The sequence below is a fragment of the Cebus imitator genome, unplaced genomic scaffold, assembly GCF_001604975.1.
Source record: "Cebus imitator isolate Cc_AM_T3 unplaced genomic scaffold, Cebus_imitator-1.0 Scaffold169, whole genome shotgun sequence".
Lineage (NCBI taxonomy): Eukaryota > Metazoa > Chordata > Mammalia > Primates > Cebidae > Cebus > Cebus imitator.
In genome coordinates, this window is record NW_016107484.1 from 2,893,251 (window position 1) to 2,908,774 (window position 15,524).

Below are 15,524 nucleotides of genomic sequence, written 5' to 3' on the forward strand. Positions count from 1 at the left end.
TGGAGTGCAGTGGCGTGATCTCAGCTCACTGCAACCTCCGCCTCCAGGGTTCAAGCAATTCTTCTGCCTCAGCCTCCCAAGTAGCTGGGACTACAGGTGCATGCCACCATGCCTGGCTGATTTTTGTATTCTTAGTAGAGATGGGGTTTCGCCGCACTGGCCAGCCTGGCCTTGAACTCCTGACCTTGTGATCTGCCCGCCTCAGACTCCCAAAGTGCTGGGATTACAGGTGTGAGCCACCTCGACCAGCCAATTCTTCTGCGTTTTTGACTTAGAACCACAGTGTCATCTTACTGTGGCCTCAGTACGCATGAAAGTAAAACCATATGATAACTTGGGTGTCAGGTATCTTCTAAAAGGACATAGAGTTTTTGCAGCAAACAGTTGAAGAAACTAAGAAGCCACGTGTCATCAATCTTAATTAATGGGACTGTTTGATATTTATGGAAGACACCATTAGAGCGGTTTGGACATGTGGCCTGGTTGGAGGCCGTTGGATCCCGGCCCCACCGTGGTCCTTGTCCCCATCTTTTTGCAAATGGTCTTCACTTAGGTGGCCAGGCTGGAGCGGAATTTTTACCTCACTAAACGGGAGCTGGAAAGGATCCAGAATGAGTTGGCAGCAATTCAGAAAGAGCTGGAAACGTTGGGTGCCAAATACGAGGCCGCCATACTGGAGAAGCAGAAGCTGCAGGAAGAAGCCGAGATCATGGAGAGGCGGCTGATTGCTGCCGACAAACTCATCTCGGGCCTGGGGTCAGAAAACATCAGGTCAGCGCGGCTCACGAGCCCCCCTGTTGTGGTTTGTAAATGGACGTCACCCACAGAGTTTCTCGCCATGTTGATTCTTTATCTCATGTTGTGTTTTTAATGTGAAAACCATGTGACCAGGTCTTATTTCACTATTATCATGTTTATGGCGGCTAATGGCTATTTTATAGAGTCTTGCTTTTATTAGGTACTGAGTGTTATTTACTAATTACTCGGGGTTGAGGTGGGAGTGCAGCTGTGGAGATAGGGAGACATCCATAGCATTCAGCAAGGTGCTCTGGGTTTTGGGAGTGTTTGCTTCTTGGTGACCTTTAACCCCTGGGTTCTTTCTAGAAGAGTCTGTGGGAGAAGCCCATCTCTGTCACTGCACAGATGCCTTCCAAGGGTTCCAGTGGTTTGTTCAGTCCTGGGCTTCAATCTGAAGAAGTGATGGGGCTATGATATTCGTGGGCAAGACCGCTTGGCCACAGCTTATTCACCAAATAGGGCAGCAGTTTTGAACCTGGCATCTGTAAATGTGGTGTGGAAAACACTGACAAATGTTGTCTGCATGTGGGAAACACATAGTTTTCAATATTTCTAAACCTAAGTCCTGGGGCATGTGCTGGAAGAGGCCAAATGAAACAGATGCTTGCTTTTATCTTGGGTGGAATTCAGTCCTCGAGTGAAGCCAGAACTTGTTAGCTCTGCCGGGCTGGTTTATATGCCTTTGATTAAGGCTTCGGAAACAATGTGATTACTACTTAATGTGATCCTCACAATGTGATTGCTACTTAATATGATCCACACCGTGGGATTACTGCTTAATAAAGACCGAAATCCTTTCCCGGGCCCCTGCTTGACACTGGCTCCAAACGCCAGGTTCACTGGGGTGGGGATTGCAAGATGAGCTGTTGGTCTCTGTTCCTCACGAGGAAAGAGTATCTCAAAAAAATGTTTCTGTCTGGCTAGCCCCGTTAGCAAGGCGTCGAGTTGCCTCTTCTGGAATGCTCCTTTGGTTGTGGCCGGAAGGTAAACTACTCACGGCAGCCTCCCTCTCCTCTGGTGCCAGGTGGCTGAATGACTTGGATGAGCTGATGCACCGGCGCGTGAAGCTGCTAGGGGACTGCCTGCTGTGCGCAGCTTTCCTGAGCTACGAGGGAGCCTTCACCTGGGAGTTCCGAGACGAGATGGTTCATCAGATTTGGCAAAATGACCTGCTGGAGCGGGAGATCCCCCTGAGCCAGCCTTTCCGGCTGGAAAGCCTGCTCACGGATGACGTTGAGATCAGCAGGTGTGTGTCGCCCTGAGCCAGCAGGAGGGAGGGGGTCTACGTGGGTGTCACCCTGGAAGGAGGCGATGGCCTGGGGTCGTCGCCAGGACCGTAGCTGGCTTGACTGCCTGGAAGTGGCGGGAGGAGCTGCAGACGCAGTCTGGAGTGGTTCTCTCTGGAGTGCAAGGAGGCTTGTGCAGCCTGGAGATGGGAAGATTGTTCTGGAAGGCCAGTCCTGCCACCCTTAGCCCTTGGCTCACAAATTGGTGAGAAAAATGCATTTCCCAATGGCTGTTTCTTCCAGGTGGGGGTCCCAGGGCCTTCCCCCCGATGAGCTGTCTGTTCAGAATGGCATCCTCACCACCAGGGCCAGCCGCTTCCCTCTCTGCATTGACCCCCAGCAGCAGGCCCTCAACTGGATCAAGAGAAAAGAGGAGAAGAATAATCTGCGGGTACAGCGGCTCCTCCTGGGGTGGCATCTGCCCCCGCTGCCCGTTCTCTGGAGAGGGTTCCTCCTGCCTCTGTACCTGGCAGCCCCTATCCTCCTTGAAGCCGGGCTATAAATGCTCCCACCCTGACCCCATGCGGAGCCCTCCTCCCGCCTCCGCCTCCGCCTCCGCCCCTTGGGGCTGCCCGGGCAGCTGGAACCACCTTGAACTCTGTACCCTGGAGGCGAAGGTCCTGCTTTTCTCAGCCTCGTGTTCCTCCGCCCAGTGTGGGGCTTGTGGTCTGGGTGCTCGGTCACTGTTCTTTGCAGCTGAGGTGGGGGACAGGGACGCAGTGAGGAGAGGTGAGAGTAATAGCTTGATGCGATAGAATTCACACACCACAGCATTCCTCCACCGAAAGCACACAACTCAGTGTGAGTTTGAGTATGTTTACAGAGTTGTATACCAATCACCAGAGTCAATTTTAGAACATTTTTATTATCCCCAAAAGACATGCTACATCCTTTAGCATCACCCCTCCAGTCCCTCCATTTCTCCCTCCGCGAGGCCCCGGCAGCCACTCATCTTCTTTCTGTCGTGAATCTGCCTCTTCTGGACATTGGCTAGGATTGGAATCAGACACTATATGGCCTTTTGTTCTGGCGCCTTTCACTCAGCATGATGTCTTCAAGGTCCGCGCTTGCTGCAGCGTGGTCAGTGCGCCATTCCTTCCTCGGGCTGCATTCTGTTCCGGTGTGTGAATAGAACACATTGTGTATACCCAGCCACTCACTGAGGGGCAGCTGGGCTGTTCCCACTTTTTGGGTGTTTGAAGAATGCCGCTGTGAACATTGGTGTGCGCATTTTTACATGGACACATGTTTTCATTTCTCTTGGGTTGATACCTAGGAGTGGAATTGCTGGGGCATCCCAATCACTTTTTGCTGAACTAATGAACAAATTAATGATTTTCGGTTTTAGCTTTTCCTTATTTTTTCTGGTCCTTGATCCCAGGTATTTTCATGCTGTTAGGGGAAGCCCATTGTGTTCCAAGGTCAGGGGAACACATGTAGCTATCGTGGAGCAAACACTGTGAGGGCAGGAACTTTCCTAGACTCCCTCTTCCCTCAGCCTGCCAGGGAGCGCTGAAATTGTCAGCCTGCTCCTAGCCCAATTCCAATGCCTACCCTGTCTCTCAAAGGGGAGGGGTTCTAGCTTACAGGGAGAGGGGCTGAGGAATCCTCTTCCTTTCCTCTCCACCCTGTTTGAGCAAGATCCTGCGTTGAGCTTGGACCTCGTGGTGTGTACATGTTATCTACCCCTCGCTGCTCCCTTCTTTCCACCTCTGGCCCCTCCAAGTTCCTGGCTCATCTACTTCTCACTTCCAAGCCCTTCCCTGGTTATATTTGGCAGGGCCGCAGTTAAACATGCTGGGTTTCTGCATCTGCCTCCTCTCTCTTCCAGGTCGCTTCCTTTAACGACCCTGACTTCCTCAAGCAGCTGGAGATGTCCATAAAGTACGGGACCCCTTTCCTGTTCCACGATGTTGATGAATACATCGATCCTGTGATTGATAACGTCTTAGAAAAAAATATAAAAGTCTCCCAAGGACGGCAGTTTATCATCCTGGGAGACAAGGAAGTTGACTATGATTCAAATTTCAGACTGTATCTAAACACCAAGCTGGCCAATCCCAGATATTCCCCATCCGTGTTTGGGAAAGCCATGGTGATCAATTACACAGGTAAGAATGTGTAGAACCTCCATTGTTTATTAAGGTGGTTATTATGGAGACCACAATCTGAGATCAAGACTTTCATGGGATGTAATTTCACTCAGTGACCCCAGATCATTCTCATAGGCACATCTGGACTAGTCGGCTCTTAATGATTAGGTACCACTTAGAAGGTGTGGGGCCATGAGTTACATGTCTGGAGGCACCCTGAGACCAGGCCATGGGCTCATGTGTTCACACGTGGAATAGGGTGGGACCTCTGTCTGTGGGGGCAGGAAGTTACTCTGTATTCGTGGATTTAAAATACAGGTTGTGATTTTGAATTTTTATTCTTCCTGCAAGTTGAATTCTGATAGAAATTGGATGTTATCTCTCACATTCTCTAAGGTTGTCATGCACCTGCTTAAACACATTGATTTGATTTGTATGACCTACTTTCCTTCCTTTTTTCTTTTCTCTTTCTTTCTTTCTTTCTTCTTTCTTTCTTCTTTCTTCTTTTTTCTTTCTTTGTCTATATTTCTATTTTTCTCTCTTTCCTTTGCCTTCCCCTCCCTTCCCTTCCTTCCTTTCCTTCCTTCATTCCTTCCTTCCCTTTCTCCCTCCCCTTCCTTTCCCTTTTCTCAGATGAGGTTTCTCTGTGTTTCCTAGTCTGGTCTCAAACTTCTGGGCTCAAGTGATCCTGCCACCTCTGCCTCCCAAAGTACTGGGATTACAGGCATGAACCACTGTGCCAGGTCTGGGTGTACTTTGAACTATGGCCCCTAATCTGTGGAAGCCTGGGTTTTCTTTCAGTGCGTTTTTTCTTTTTGTCCACCACTCTGCACCACAGCGTTGCTATTTTGCTCTGTGTCTGCCACCGTGCTGCTGTAGAGTGACTTTGGTGGGTGATGAATCCTCATGCCTCTGACATGCTGGCTGAGACCCACGCTGAGCTTGTCCCATCACAGCAGGGCAGGGGGAGAGACAGTGACCAGCTTGTCGGGCTGCAGGTGGTGAGGGCCTCTCGCTGTCCCCCACAGTCACACTGAAGGGCCTAGAGGACCAGCTGCTGAGCGTGCTGGTGGCTTATGAGAGGCGGGAGCTGGAGGAGCAGCGGGAGCACCTCATCCAGGAGACCAGCGAGAACAAGAATCTGCTCAAGGACCTGGAAGATTCCCTCCTTCGGGAGCTGGCCACGTCCACCGGGAACATGCTGGACAACGTGGACCTGGTGCACACCCTGGAGGAGACCAAATCCAAGGCAACAGAGGTAGCAACCACAGCAGAAAAGGCCCTGAGCCAGGCAGGGCCTGCATGCGCCCTTGGAGCGTCCATTTCCTTTTCTATTCAATAAGAAAACAGCTCTGTGATCTCAGGGATAAAAAGCCACCTCTGTTGGGATGTGCTGTGGGGAGGAGAGCCCTAAAGGTGTTCCCAGCGTCCCTGGGGCATGGTCAGTCTCTTGAGAGTGATAGAAAACCCAGCCCTGCCTGGCTTAAGTCAACAGGGAAGTTATCTGCTGAGAAAGCTGAAAAGTCCAGAGATAGCTTCAGGTAGGGTTGGATCTAGGACTTCAAAAATCCCAGGAGGACTTGATTCCTCTCCATTTCTGGGCTGGGCTTTCTACTGGGTTGGCTTGATTCTCTGCCAGCTCCCCACATGGTCATAAGACTGGTCTGGCCTCACGTCCTCTCAGGTCCAAACCCAAAGGGATAAGTGAGAATCTTCCTGTTCCTACTGTGAAGGTCCCAAGAGTCGCTGAAGTCGTTTCTACTCCAAACCAGTCCTGGGAGCTTGGGGATGCTAGGCTCAAGTTGGCTGGGCCTGGGTCACATGGTCTTCTCCTGGTGTCAGGGATGGAACCCCATATATGGGATGAAAAGGGAGAGGGCAGTACTTGGAGACTTACAAGCAGCATTACTAGAGGAAGGGGCCATAGGTGCAGGGGCGTCAGCCACAGATAGCCACCTCATCCTACAAGAGGGTGGACCCTCGCTCCCCTGCAGTCCCTGGATGCTTTCAAAGCCCTGGAGCATTGCACATACCTCTCTGCTGTCCCCTCCCCTCCTGCCCTCTGCCCACTTCTCAGCCTTCCTGTGTCCAGGGTCACTTGTTCTTTTCTTCAGGTCTCAGAGAAACTCAAGCTAGCGGAGAAGACGGCCTTGGACATTGACAGGCTGCGGGACGGCTACCGGCCAGCAGCCAGGAGGGGGGCCATCCTGTTCTTTGTGCTGTCCGAGATGGCCCTGGTGAATGCCATGTGCCAGTACTCCCTGATCGCCTTCTTAGAGGTCTTCGGACTGTCACTGAAGAAGTCACTGCCTGATTCCATTCTCATGAAACGCCTGAAGAATATCATGGACACGCTGACCTTCAACATCTATAACTACGGCTGCACGGGTGAGCCCTCCCCGAAGAGGAGGACAAGTGTGGCAAGTTTGGTGTACCAGATGTGGCTTTAAGGAAACTTGGTCGGTGAAAATGGAAACTTACCAAATGGCATTTTTTTTTTTTTTTTTTTTTGAAATAGGGTCTTGCTCCATCACCCAGGCTGGATGCAGTGGTACCCTACCTCCTGGGCTCAGGTGATCCTCCCACCTCAGCCTCCAGAGTAGCTGGGACTACAGGGCATGCTGCTATATGCAGCTAATTTTGGTATATTTTGTAGAGATGGGGTTTCACTGTGTTGCCCAGGCTGGTCTAGAACTCCTGAGCTCAAACGATCCACCCACCTCGGCCTCCCAAAGTGCTAGGGTTACGAGGTGTGAGCCATCTTGCTCAGCTCTGGATGGCATTCTTAAGTGTGACGATTCATGTTACAGGAAGAATGTTTAAAGCACCAAATTTTAAGTTAGCAGCTTTGTTGAGATACAATTTACATGCCATAAATTGACCATTTAAAAATGTGCAATTCCATGATTCATGGCATATTCATAGAGCTGTACAGCCAACACTACTCTCGCTCTGGAACATTTCCCCAGCCCCAAAATGAAATCCCATACTCATTAGCAGTCCTTCCCTGTCCCCGGCTCCTGGTCCCTGGCAGCCACCACTCTGTGTTCCGTCTGTGTGGATTTACTCGTTCTGGGCACTGCATGTCAATGGAGTCATACGGTATGTGACTTTTCATGACTGGCTGCTTTCACTCCGCATCATGACTTCAAGGCTCATCCGTGTTGCTGCATGGGTCATTACTTTCTATGGCTGACTCATCTCCCACGTATAGACAGAGCACTCTGTGTTTACCCACCCATCACTTGATGGGCATTTGGGTTGTTTCGCTTTTTTGCTGTTAAGACAATGCTGCTGTGAACATATTCGCACAGGTTTTTGTGTGAATGTGTGGTTTTAATTCTTTTGGGGGCATATCTAGGAAGGGAATTGCTGGGTCATAGAAAATCCTAGGTTTAAGTTTTGAGGAACTGCCAAACTGTTTTCCGAAGTGACTACAGTATATTTCAACCCCTACATGATTGATTTTTTTAAAAAAATTTTTATTATGGAAAACATATACAGAAGAGAATATTGTTGTGATCCTCTTCACACCCTTCACCTGGCAACGGTCAGCTCTGGGTTTGTTTATATGTAACAGGGTTTTCCATCAACACAGATTATGTTGAAAATTTGCTTCATATTCAAATCACTTATCTGTAAGTATGTTAGTTTGTATCTCTAAAACACAGGTCAGCAAACTTTCTGTAAAGGGTCAGATAGTAGGTATTTTAGGCTTTGAAAGCTAAGTGATTTCTGCCACAACTACTCACTTCTGCCATCGTAGCACAAAAGCAACCATTGGACAATATGGAAGTGAATGGCCATGGCTGTGTTCCAGTAAAACTTTATTAGCAAAAACAGGCAGAGGCTGGCTTTGGCCCCTGGCTTGTGGTTTGCCCATCCCTGCTCTGACATAGAAGGATTCTATCTCAAAACATAGACATGAAGCCATTATCATACCCCCAAATTAATTATTTCTTAATATCATCATATACCTAGTTTTCAAATGTTCCCATTTGTCTATGTCATAGTTCACATTTGTTTAAATGAGGACCTCAGGGGCCAGGCACGGTGGCTCACACCTGTAATCCCAGTACTTTGGGAGGCCGAGGTGGGTTGATCACAAGGTCCAAAGGTCAAGACCATCCTGGCCAACATAGTAAAATCCCATTTCTACTAAAAATACAAAAATTACCTGGGCGTGGTGGCACACACCTGTAATCCCAGCTACTCGGGAGGCTTAAGCAACAGAAATCAGAGTCTAGCTCTGATGCCCAGGATGGAGTGCAGTAGCACAGTCACAGCTTACTGCAACCTCCATCTCCCAGGCTCAAGCAATCCTCCCACCTCAGCTTCCTCAGTGACTGGGACTACAGGTGCACGCCACCATGCCTGGCTAATTTTTTTTTTTTTTGTGGAGACAGTAGTCTTGCCATGTTGCCCAGGCTGGTCTTGAACTCCTGGGCTGAAGATATCCTCCTGCCTTGGCCTCCCAAAGTGCTGGGATTAGAAGCATAAGCCACCGTGTCTGCCCCACCCTTTGCATTTATTTGTGGAAGAAACCTGCATGGTCGTTGGGTTGCTTCCCGTAGTCTGAATTTTGCGGCTCGCGTCTCTGTGGTGTGTCATTGGGGGACCTCCCAGATGCCAATACTGTAGTTCTTTTCTCATGAGACTTTAGGATTCCCCAGTGAAGAGTCTTCAGCCTTTTCCTAGAGTATGTAATCCTGGCTGCCAACCTTCTTGGAACCATGTGATAAAGAAGGCTGTCAATTTCAACATTTATTATGAAAACTTTCACTGAAAGCCATATTTTCAGTATGGTTTTCCCTCAACTATGCCTGGTGTTCCCCAGTGTAGAGACCCTGTTTTATCTTTTTCACAGTTCATTTGGGTAGGGCAGGCAGTTGCCTAGCAGCATGGGGTGAGGGGATCTGGGATCTGACTGCTTGTCAAACAAGTTGTCCACCCATCTTCCTGTTTTTAGCCTGTATTCACCCACACTTCCAAAGGATCTGGTACTGCCAGTTCCTGAGCTTTTGATGTGTTCTGTGGTATGCATCTCAGCTTCATCTCCTCCTCATGTGAGAGTCAACTTTCTCAGCTCTGCTGAATCAGTTATCACTTGTCCATCTGTCTGTAGCTTGGAATTTATTTATTTATTTTTTTTGAGACAGAGTGTTGCTCTGTCACCCAGGCTGGAGTGCAGTGGTGCGATCATAGCGCACTGCAACATTTGCCTCCTGGGTTCAAGTAATTCTCCTGCCTCAGCCTACTGAGTAGCTGGGACTACAGGTGCCCGCCACCACACCGGCTAATTTTTTGTATTCTTAGTAGAGACAGGGTTTTGCCATGTTGGCCAGGGTGGTCTTGAACTCCTGACCTTAAGTGATCTGCCCACCTTGGCCTCCCAAAGTGCTGGGATTACAGGTGTGAGCCACTGCGCCTGGCCTAGCTTGCAAAATTTTATTGCTGTTGTCTTTTCTCCAATTTTCTGGGAGCGTATACCTTTTTAAAAAACTCACCATTAGCTTTGCGCAGTGGCAGTATCATAGCCAATGAGGTTCATCCGAGGTGCGATTATTGCTAATTGAAAACTTTTCCCAATACCCCGCCATGATGACTTGAAATATAGTCGGCGTTGGCAATTTTTGGCGGTCTCTATGGAGACTGAATTATAAAAAAAGAAAAACAACTCACCATTAGGCCTGGCGCGGTGGCTCACGCCTGTAATCCCAGCACTTTGGAAGGCTGAGGCAGGCGGATCACAAGGTCAAGAGATGAAGACATCCTGGCTAACATGGTGAAACCCCGTCTTTACTAAAAATACAAAAATTAACTGGGCGTGATAGCATGTGCCTGTAGTCCCAGCTCTCGGGAGGCTGAGGTGGAAGAATCACTTGAACTCTGGAGTTGGAGGTTGCAGTGAGCCAAGATTGCACCATTGCACTCCAGCCTGGCAACAGAGCGAGACCCCATCTTAAAAAAAAAAAAAAAAAATCACCATTTCAGTTGGTTTTTGGAAGGGAGTTGGGATAAACTCAGAATGGCCATTTTTAACCAGGGGTCTGTAGAGTGACCTCTAGAAAGCAGAGGGTGGGTAAGGCACGCCCGTGTCCCCCCCAGTCCTCTTGTGCTGAGATACTGTACTTCCTGACAGTGGTATTTCACATGCACCAGTGCTTGTATTAGTTTGCCATGCCCACCGTAACAAAATACCACTGACCGGGTGGCTTAAGCAACAGAAATTTATTTTCTCATAGTCTTGGAGGCCGGAAATCCAAAATCAAGGTGAATAGATTTCCTTTCTCCTTAGGACGCTCCCCTTGGCTTGTAGGAGGCTGTCTCGAAGCTGTGTCCGCACAGGGTCCATCTTCTCTGTTTGCAAATCCCTGGCGTCTCTGTGTGTCCAAACTTCCTCCTCGTATAAGGACACCAGTGAGGTTGGACTGCACCCACCCTAATGGCCTCATTTGAACTTAAACAGCTCTCTAAAGACCCTGTCTCCAATACAGTCAATACTTTGTACACCTATAAAGTAGAATTCAAATCACAAATTTTGACTTTCACATTTTTTTTTCCCAGGAACACATGTCTTCTGTTAAAAAGCAAAAAAGAAGAAAGCTGGTATTTTGCATCCATCAATAAAGAGTCTGTTGATGGAGTGTGCATCCTCTGCAACAGAGGTTGGCAGACCCCCAGCCAGCATCCAAATCTGGCCCACTGCCTGCGTTTGTAAATAAAGTTTTATTGGAACAGGGCCATATCCATTTGTATACATGTTGTCTGTGGTTGCCTTTGTACTACAATGGCAGAGTTGAGTGGTTATGACAGAGACCATCTAGCTTCCAAAGCCAAAAATATTTACTATCTGGCCCTTTGTAGAAAGTTTGCCAACACTTCTTCCAGACCCTAATAGACAGGCACGCACACTGGAGTCAGGCAAACAGCCCGCCTTCAGTTGAGAGTGTGGCTCTGTGTCCCTTCTGTACCAGCCCTCACTGGCTTTTCCTCTTCCCAGGACGGTGTGATTGTGCCTCCTGTAGTCACAGCCATTTCCGTTACATACAGGAGCATGTCACTGCAGACTGCACTTGGGCATGACCTGGAGTTGAGCTCATGTTTTCTGCACTTAGATGTTTGTGGACATGAGGTGCAAAGAGGGCTAAATGCACCCATACCCAGTTTGAGTGTTTCATTTTATTTCACTTACATTTAAGCACAGTGGGCATAAGAAACTCAGTTTTTTAAAGTGAATTTTAAGAAATCAATACTCACCTGATGTTTCCCTCCAGGGCTGTTTGAGAGGCACAAACTACTCTTTTCCTTTAATATGACCATCAAGATAGAACAAGCAGAAGGGAGAGTCCCTCAAGAAGAATTAGATTTCTTTTTGAAAGGTAATGAATTTGCCTAGCCTCATTCTTCCTGTCTCCTTGCCCACACGATACATGTATATAAGTTTGTCCATTAAAACAAACAAGAACAAAAATTCTCCTTAAAACTTGGCTTCCAACAGCACTGCATTTTTCATTATTCCAGTTGAGCATTCCAGCCTCAGAAGTGGTTCTGGTTGAACTCGGAGCAGCCAGCCTCTGTCTCGGGGCCACCCTGAGGCTGGAAGCTGGATGCTGCAGTGAGCGCCGGGTTGGTGTCGCTGGCGGTGACAAGGGCAAGCCCAGGCCACTTCCTCTTTCCAGTCTCCTTGAGAAGTGGACTTTTTCCAAAAGTGAGAGAAGTCAAAGCAGAGTTGCTTGCTTTGTGTCAGCAGCGCAATGGCTGTTTGCTTCTCTTCTGTTGTGATTAGGAAACATTTCCCTGGAGAAAAGCAAAAGAAAAAAGCCCTGCACTTGGCTGTCCGACCAAGGATGGGAAGATATCGTTCTTTTATCAGAAATGTTTTCAGACAACTTCGGGCAACTTCCTGATGACGTGGAGAATAATCAGAATGTCTGGCAGGAGGTGAGCACACGTTCCCTTTCTCCTCCTCTTCTTTCCCACATGTCCACAATCTCCAAACCTGAACTGTGGCCCAACTCCTTCAAAGAAGACACTCCTTCGAGTCATCCATTCAGTGTGTGATCAATGCCCTCTAACTCCCTGGTTGGAATTCTCCCTTGGCTAATTCAGCTAGGTGTATGGGAGATCCAACCATCTACCTGTCAACCCATCCTTCCATCCGTCCATCCATCCACCCACCCACCCATCCATCCACCCACCCATGCACCCACCTATCCATCCACCTACCCACCCATCCATCCAAGAAATAGTTATGGGTATCTACCATGTACCATGTCCCTTGATGGGCACTGGGGACTCGGTGAATAAGACTCAGTTCCTTCCTTTCTGAATTTCATAGTCTTTGGGGGTGGGGAATGACAGATCTGACCAGGTGCCTTCAGTTCTACACCTATAGATTCTCATCCCTTTCCGATGGCTTTTGCCACCTTCACACACAAATGGGGACCTCTGTCATTTCTGAGTTGATGGCGCCATGAATATTCTTTGCTTTTCCCAGTGGTATGACCTGGATTCATTGGAGCAGTTTCCATTCCCCTTGGGTTACGATAAGAACCTCACCCCTTTCCAGAAGTTGCTCATTTTGCGCTGTTTCCGTGTGGATCGGGTCTATCGGGCAGTGACTGACTATGTGACTGTAACGATGGGGGAGAAGTAAGTGTCATTTTGTTGATTTGCCACTTTCCGTGGGGTGGACTCTCTAGCATCCTCCCACCTTGGACTCAGAGCACGCAGGCTGACCAGCTCCCGAGACAGCTGTCACCCTGTCTGTGCAATATTTGATAGCCAATATTCTAGAATTCTTCAGTATTCTAGAACAGCGCTATTTGCAAGAAATTTGATGTGAGCCACATATGCAGTTTCAAAAGTTCTAGTAGCTACATTAGAAAAGAAATGGGCGCAATTAATTGTAATAACGTGTTTTATTTAATTGAATATATTAAAATTATCATTTGAATGTATAATCAATAGGAACACGATTGAGACATTTTACATGCTTTTTTGGGTATTAAGTCTTCAAAATCTAATTGGATTCACACTTACAGCATATCTCAGTTGCGGCTAGCTACATTTTAAGTGCTGAGTAGCCACGTGTGCCTCGTGGCCACCGCACTGGACAGTGTAGCTCTAGCATGGGGTGTGAGGCCGGGCAGAGAGCGTGGGGCTATGGCTCAGATGTACCCTTGCAGCCAGCAGGGCTGGTCCCTGGGCAGCTGGTCCCTGGTCCTGGGTCCTGGTGCCCGGGTCCTGGTCCCTGGGCAGCTGCCCTTAGCTCCTGCTGACTGATAAAATGTGCTGTCGGGAACCCAAAGTGGCTGGGTCCTCTGACTCTGAAAGAAGCTAGGACTTCAGATTTTTACCTGAAATCTCCCAATATTTTTGTGTTGGCAATGAATTTTAAAATGCATATCTGGGTCAAGTGCGGTGGCTCACACCTGTAATCCCAGCGCTTCAGGAGGCTGTTGCGGGAGGTTCGCTTGAGGCCAGGAGTTTGAGGCCAGCCTGGGCAACATAGCAAGACACCGCCTCTAAAAAATAAAAAATAAAAAAAATTAGCCAGGTGTGGTGGTACACACCTATAGTGAAGGCCTGGGCAACAGAGTAAGATTCTATCTCTACATTTAAAAACGAAGAAAAAAACCCACACATAAAACTCAAAACTCAAGATGTGCACCATCCGGGACACGCCTGTGGAGCTGCTGGTGTGGAACCTCAGGGTTTGCTGCCATGGGCAGGTCCACCTGGAGGGCAAGCTGAGGCACCCAGCTCAGCACAAACCGACTGAATCAAGTGTGCAGGGCGTGCAGAGAAGTCCCTGTCATCCAGGAGTTGCCCATCAGGGTGGGAGACGTGCGTAGAAACTGGAATCTAAAGCAGGGAAGACTACAAAGAGCTATCCCAGAGGGGTGGTCAGAAGGTTCTGGAGGAGACCGCTGATCAGACCAGCCTGTGGTCTGGAGCTGTCCTCCCTGGACAGTTTTCTGTGTTTCTTTCACCAGGTACGTGCAGCCCCCAATGATCAGCTTTGAAGCTATTTTTGAGCAGAGCACTCCAAATTCGCCCATCGTGTTTATCCTGAGTCCCGGCTCTGACCCTGCCAGTGATCTTATGAAATTAGCGGAGCGCAGTGGTTTTGGAGGAAATCGCCTCAAATTCCTTGCAATGGGTCAAGGTCAAGAAAAGGTAATTTGTGGCTGGAAGAAACTAGCTCTCCATGTAGGGGAGGTCCCTGGTGTCTGCTAAGGAGGAGCTAACCTGGATTTAAGCTGAGTGTGCCACGCCACAGATAAACTGGATGCATTTCCGATCTAAGAAGCAGTCATGAAGTGTTGGAAAGGTGACAGTGATAGCTATGGCTTCACAACCTCGTGTTGTGATCATGGTGCTGTGCTGTTTTCTTCTTTCCCCTTTTTCTTTTCTTTTTGAGACAGGGTCTCCCTCTGTCACCCAGGTTGGAGTGCAGTGGTATGAACATGACTCACTGCAGCCTCCACCTCCTGAGCTCAAGTAATGGTCCTGCCTCAGCCTCCCCAGTAGCAGCTGGGACTACAGGCATATGTCACCTGGCTAATTTTTTTTATATATATATTTTTTGTAGAGAAGGGGTCTCACCATATTGCCCTGGCTGGTCTTGAATTCCTGGGCTCACGTGATCTTCCCACCTCAGCCTCCCAAAGTGTTGGGATCACAAGCATGATCCGCAGCGCCCAGGCTGTGCTGCTTCCAAAGCCCTTTCACACAGTCCTTACCTCCCATAGTCCCTGAAACATCCCCGTTGTGGATCAGGATTATTATGCCCCCAGCTACACGGCCAAGGGAGTGGGTTGAGAGAGGCTGAGCCCAGGACCATTTGGGACAGAACTGGGGCGTGAGTCCTCCTACCCTTCTGAGCCCGTGAGCTTTCTTTGCTGTGGTCCTGCCTCTCTGCATCACAATGCTTCCTGCTAGAACTCCCTATGCAAGTTCAGTACAATGTGAGACAAAGCTCGCAGGAAGAGCCTGTGCGTCAGTAAGTGTGACGGTCGCAGGCACGCGTGTTGGGGTCAGAGGGAGCTGACTGCCAGTCCCCGCTTTGCCATGAACTGTCTGCGAGGCTCTGGCTAAGCCCCTCTGCTGCTGGAAGCCCTGGGTGAGATGAGGATGGCAATACCCATGCTGGATGGCGCAGGAGGCAAGCCCCGGGCACCTGCGAGGCGGGCCAGCTCTCTCAACCCTGAAAGAAGCTATTGTAACGTCAGCACTCATGTAAGTTTTAAGCCATTTCAGAAACCAAGACTTGCTGTGCGTGTTTAGCTTGTTTGTGCTTTGAATTACATTTGGGAGGGAACATGGTGATTGTTTTCCA

The 15,524-nt window shown here is 48.9% G+C and overlaps 1 protein-coding gene and 1 non-coding gene across 2 annotated transcripts in view; both read left to right on the top strand.

Annotated features, from left to right (window-relative positions):
• Positions 1 to 15,524, top strand: part of DNAH10 (dynein axonemal heavy chain 10) — a 177,268-nt gene that overhangs the window by 153,903 nt on the left and 7,841 nt on the right. The window contains exons 59-68 of the mRNA XM_037744185.1: positions 554 to 771; positions 1,823 to 2,044; positions 2,328 to 2,475; positions 3,916 to 4,195; positions 5,206 to 5,435; positions 6,292 to 6,565; positions 11,455 to 11,559; positions 11,967 to 12,121; positions 12,678 to 12,832; positions 14,179 to 14,362. Coding sequence (XP_037600113.1) covers positions 554 to 771; positions 1,823 to 2,044; positions 2,328 to 2,475; positions 3,916 to 4,195; positions 5,206 to 5,435; positions 6,292 to 6,565; positions 11,455 to 11,559; positions 11,967 to 12,121; positions 12,678 to 12,832; positions 14,179 to 14,362 — 1,971 coding nt within the window. The remainder of the gene's footprint in view (positions 1 to 553; positions 772 to 1,822; positions 2,045 to 2,327; positions 2,476 to 3,915; positions 4,196 to 5,205; positions 5,436 to 6,291; positions 6,566 to 11,454; positions 11,560 to 11,966; positions 12,122 to 12,677; positions 12,833 to 14,178; positions 14,363 to 15,524) is intronic.
• On the top strand, positions 9,689 to 9,829 carry LOC119473600. The gene has a single exon (XR_005202807.1). It is a non-coding gene; the product is annotated as a U4 spliceosomal RNA (small nuclear RNA).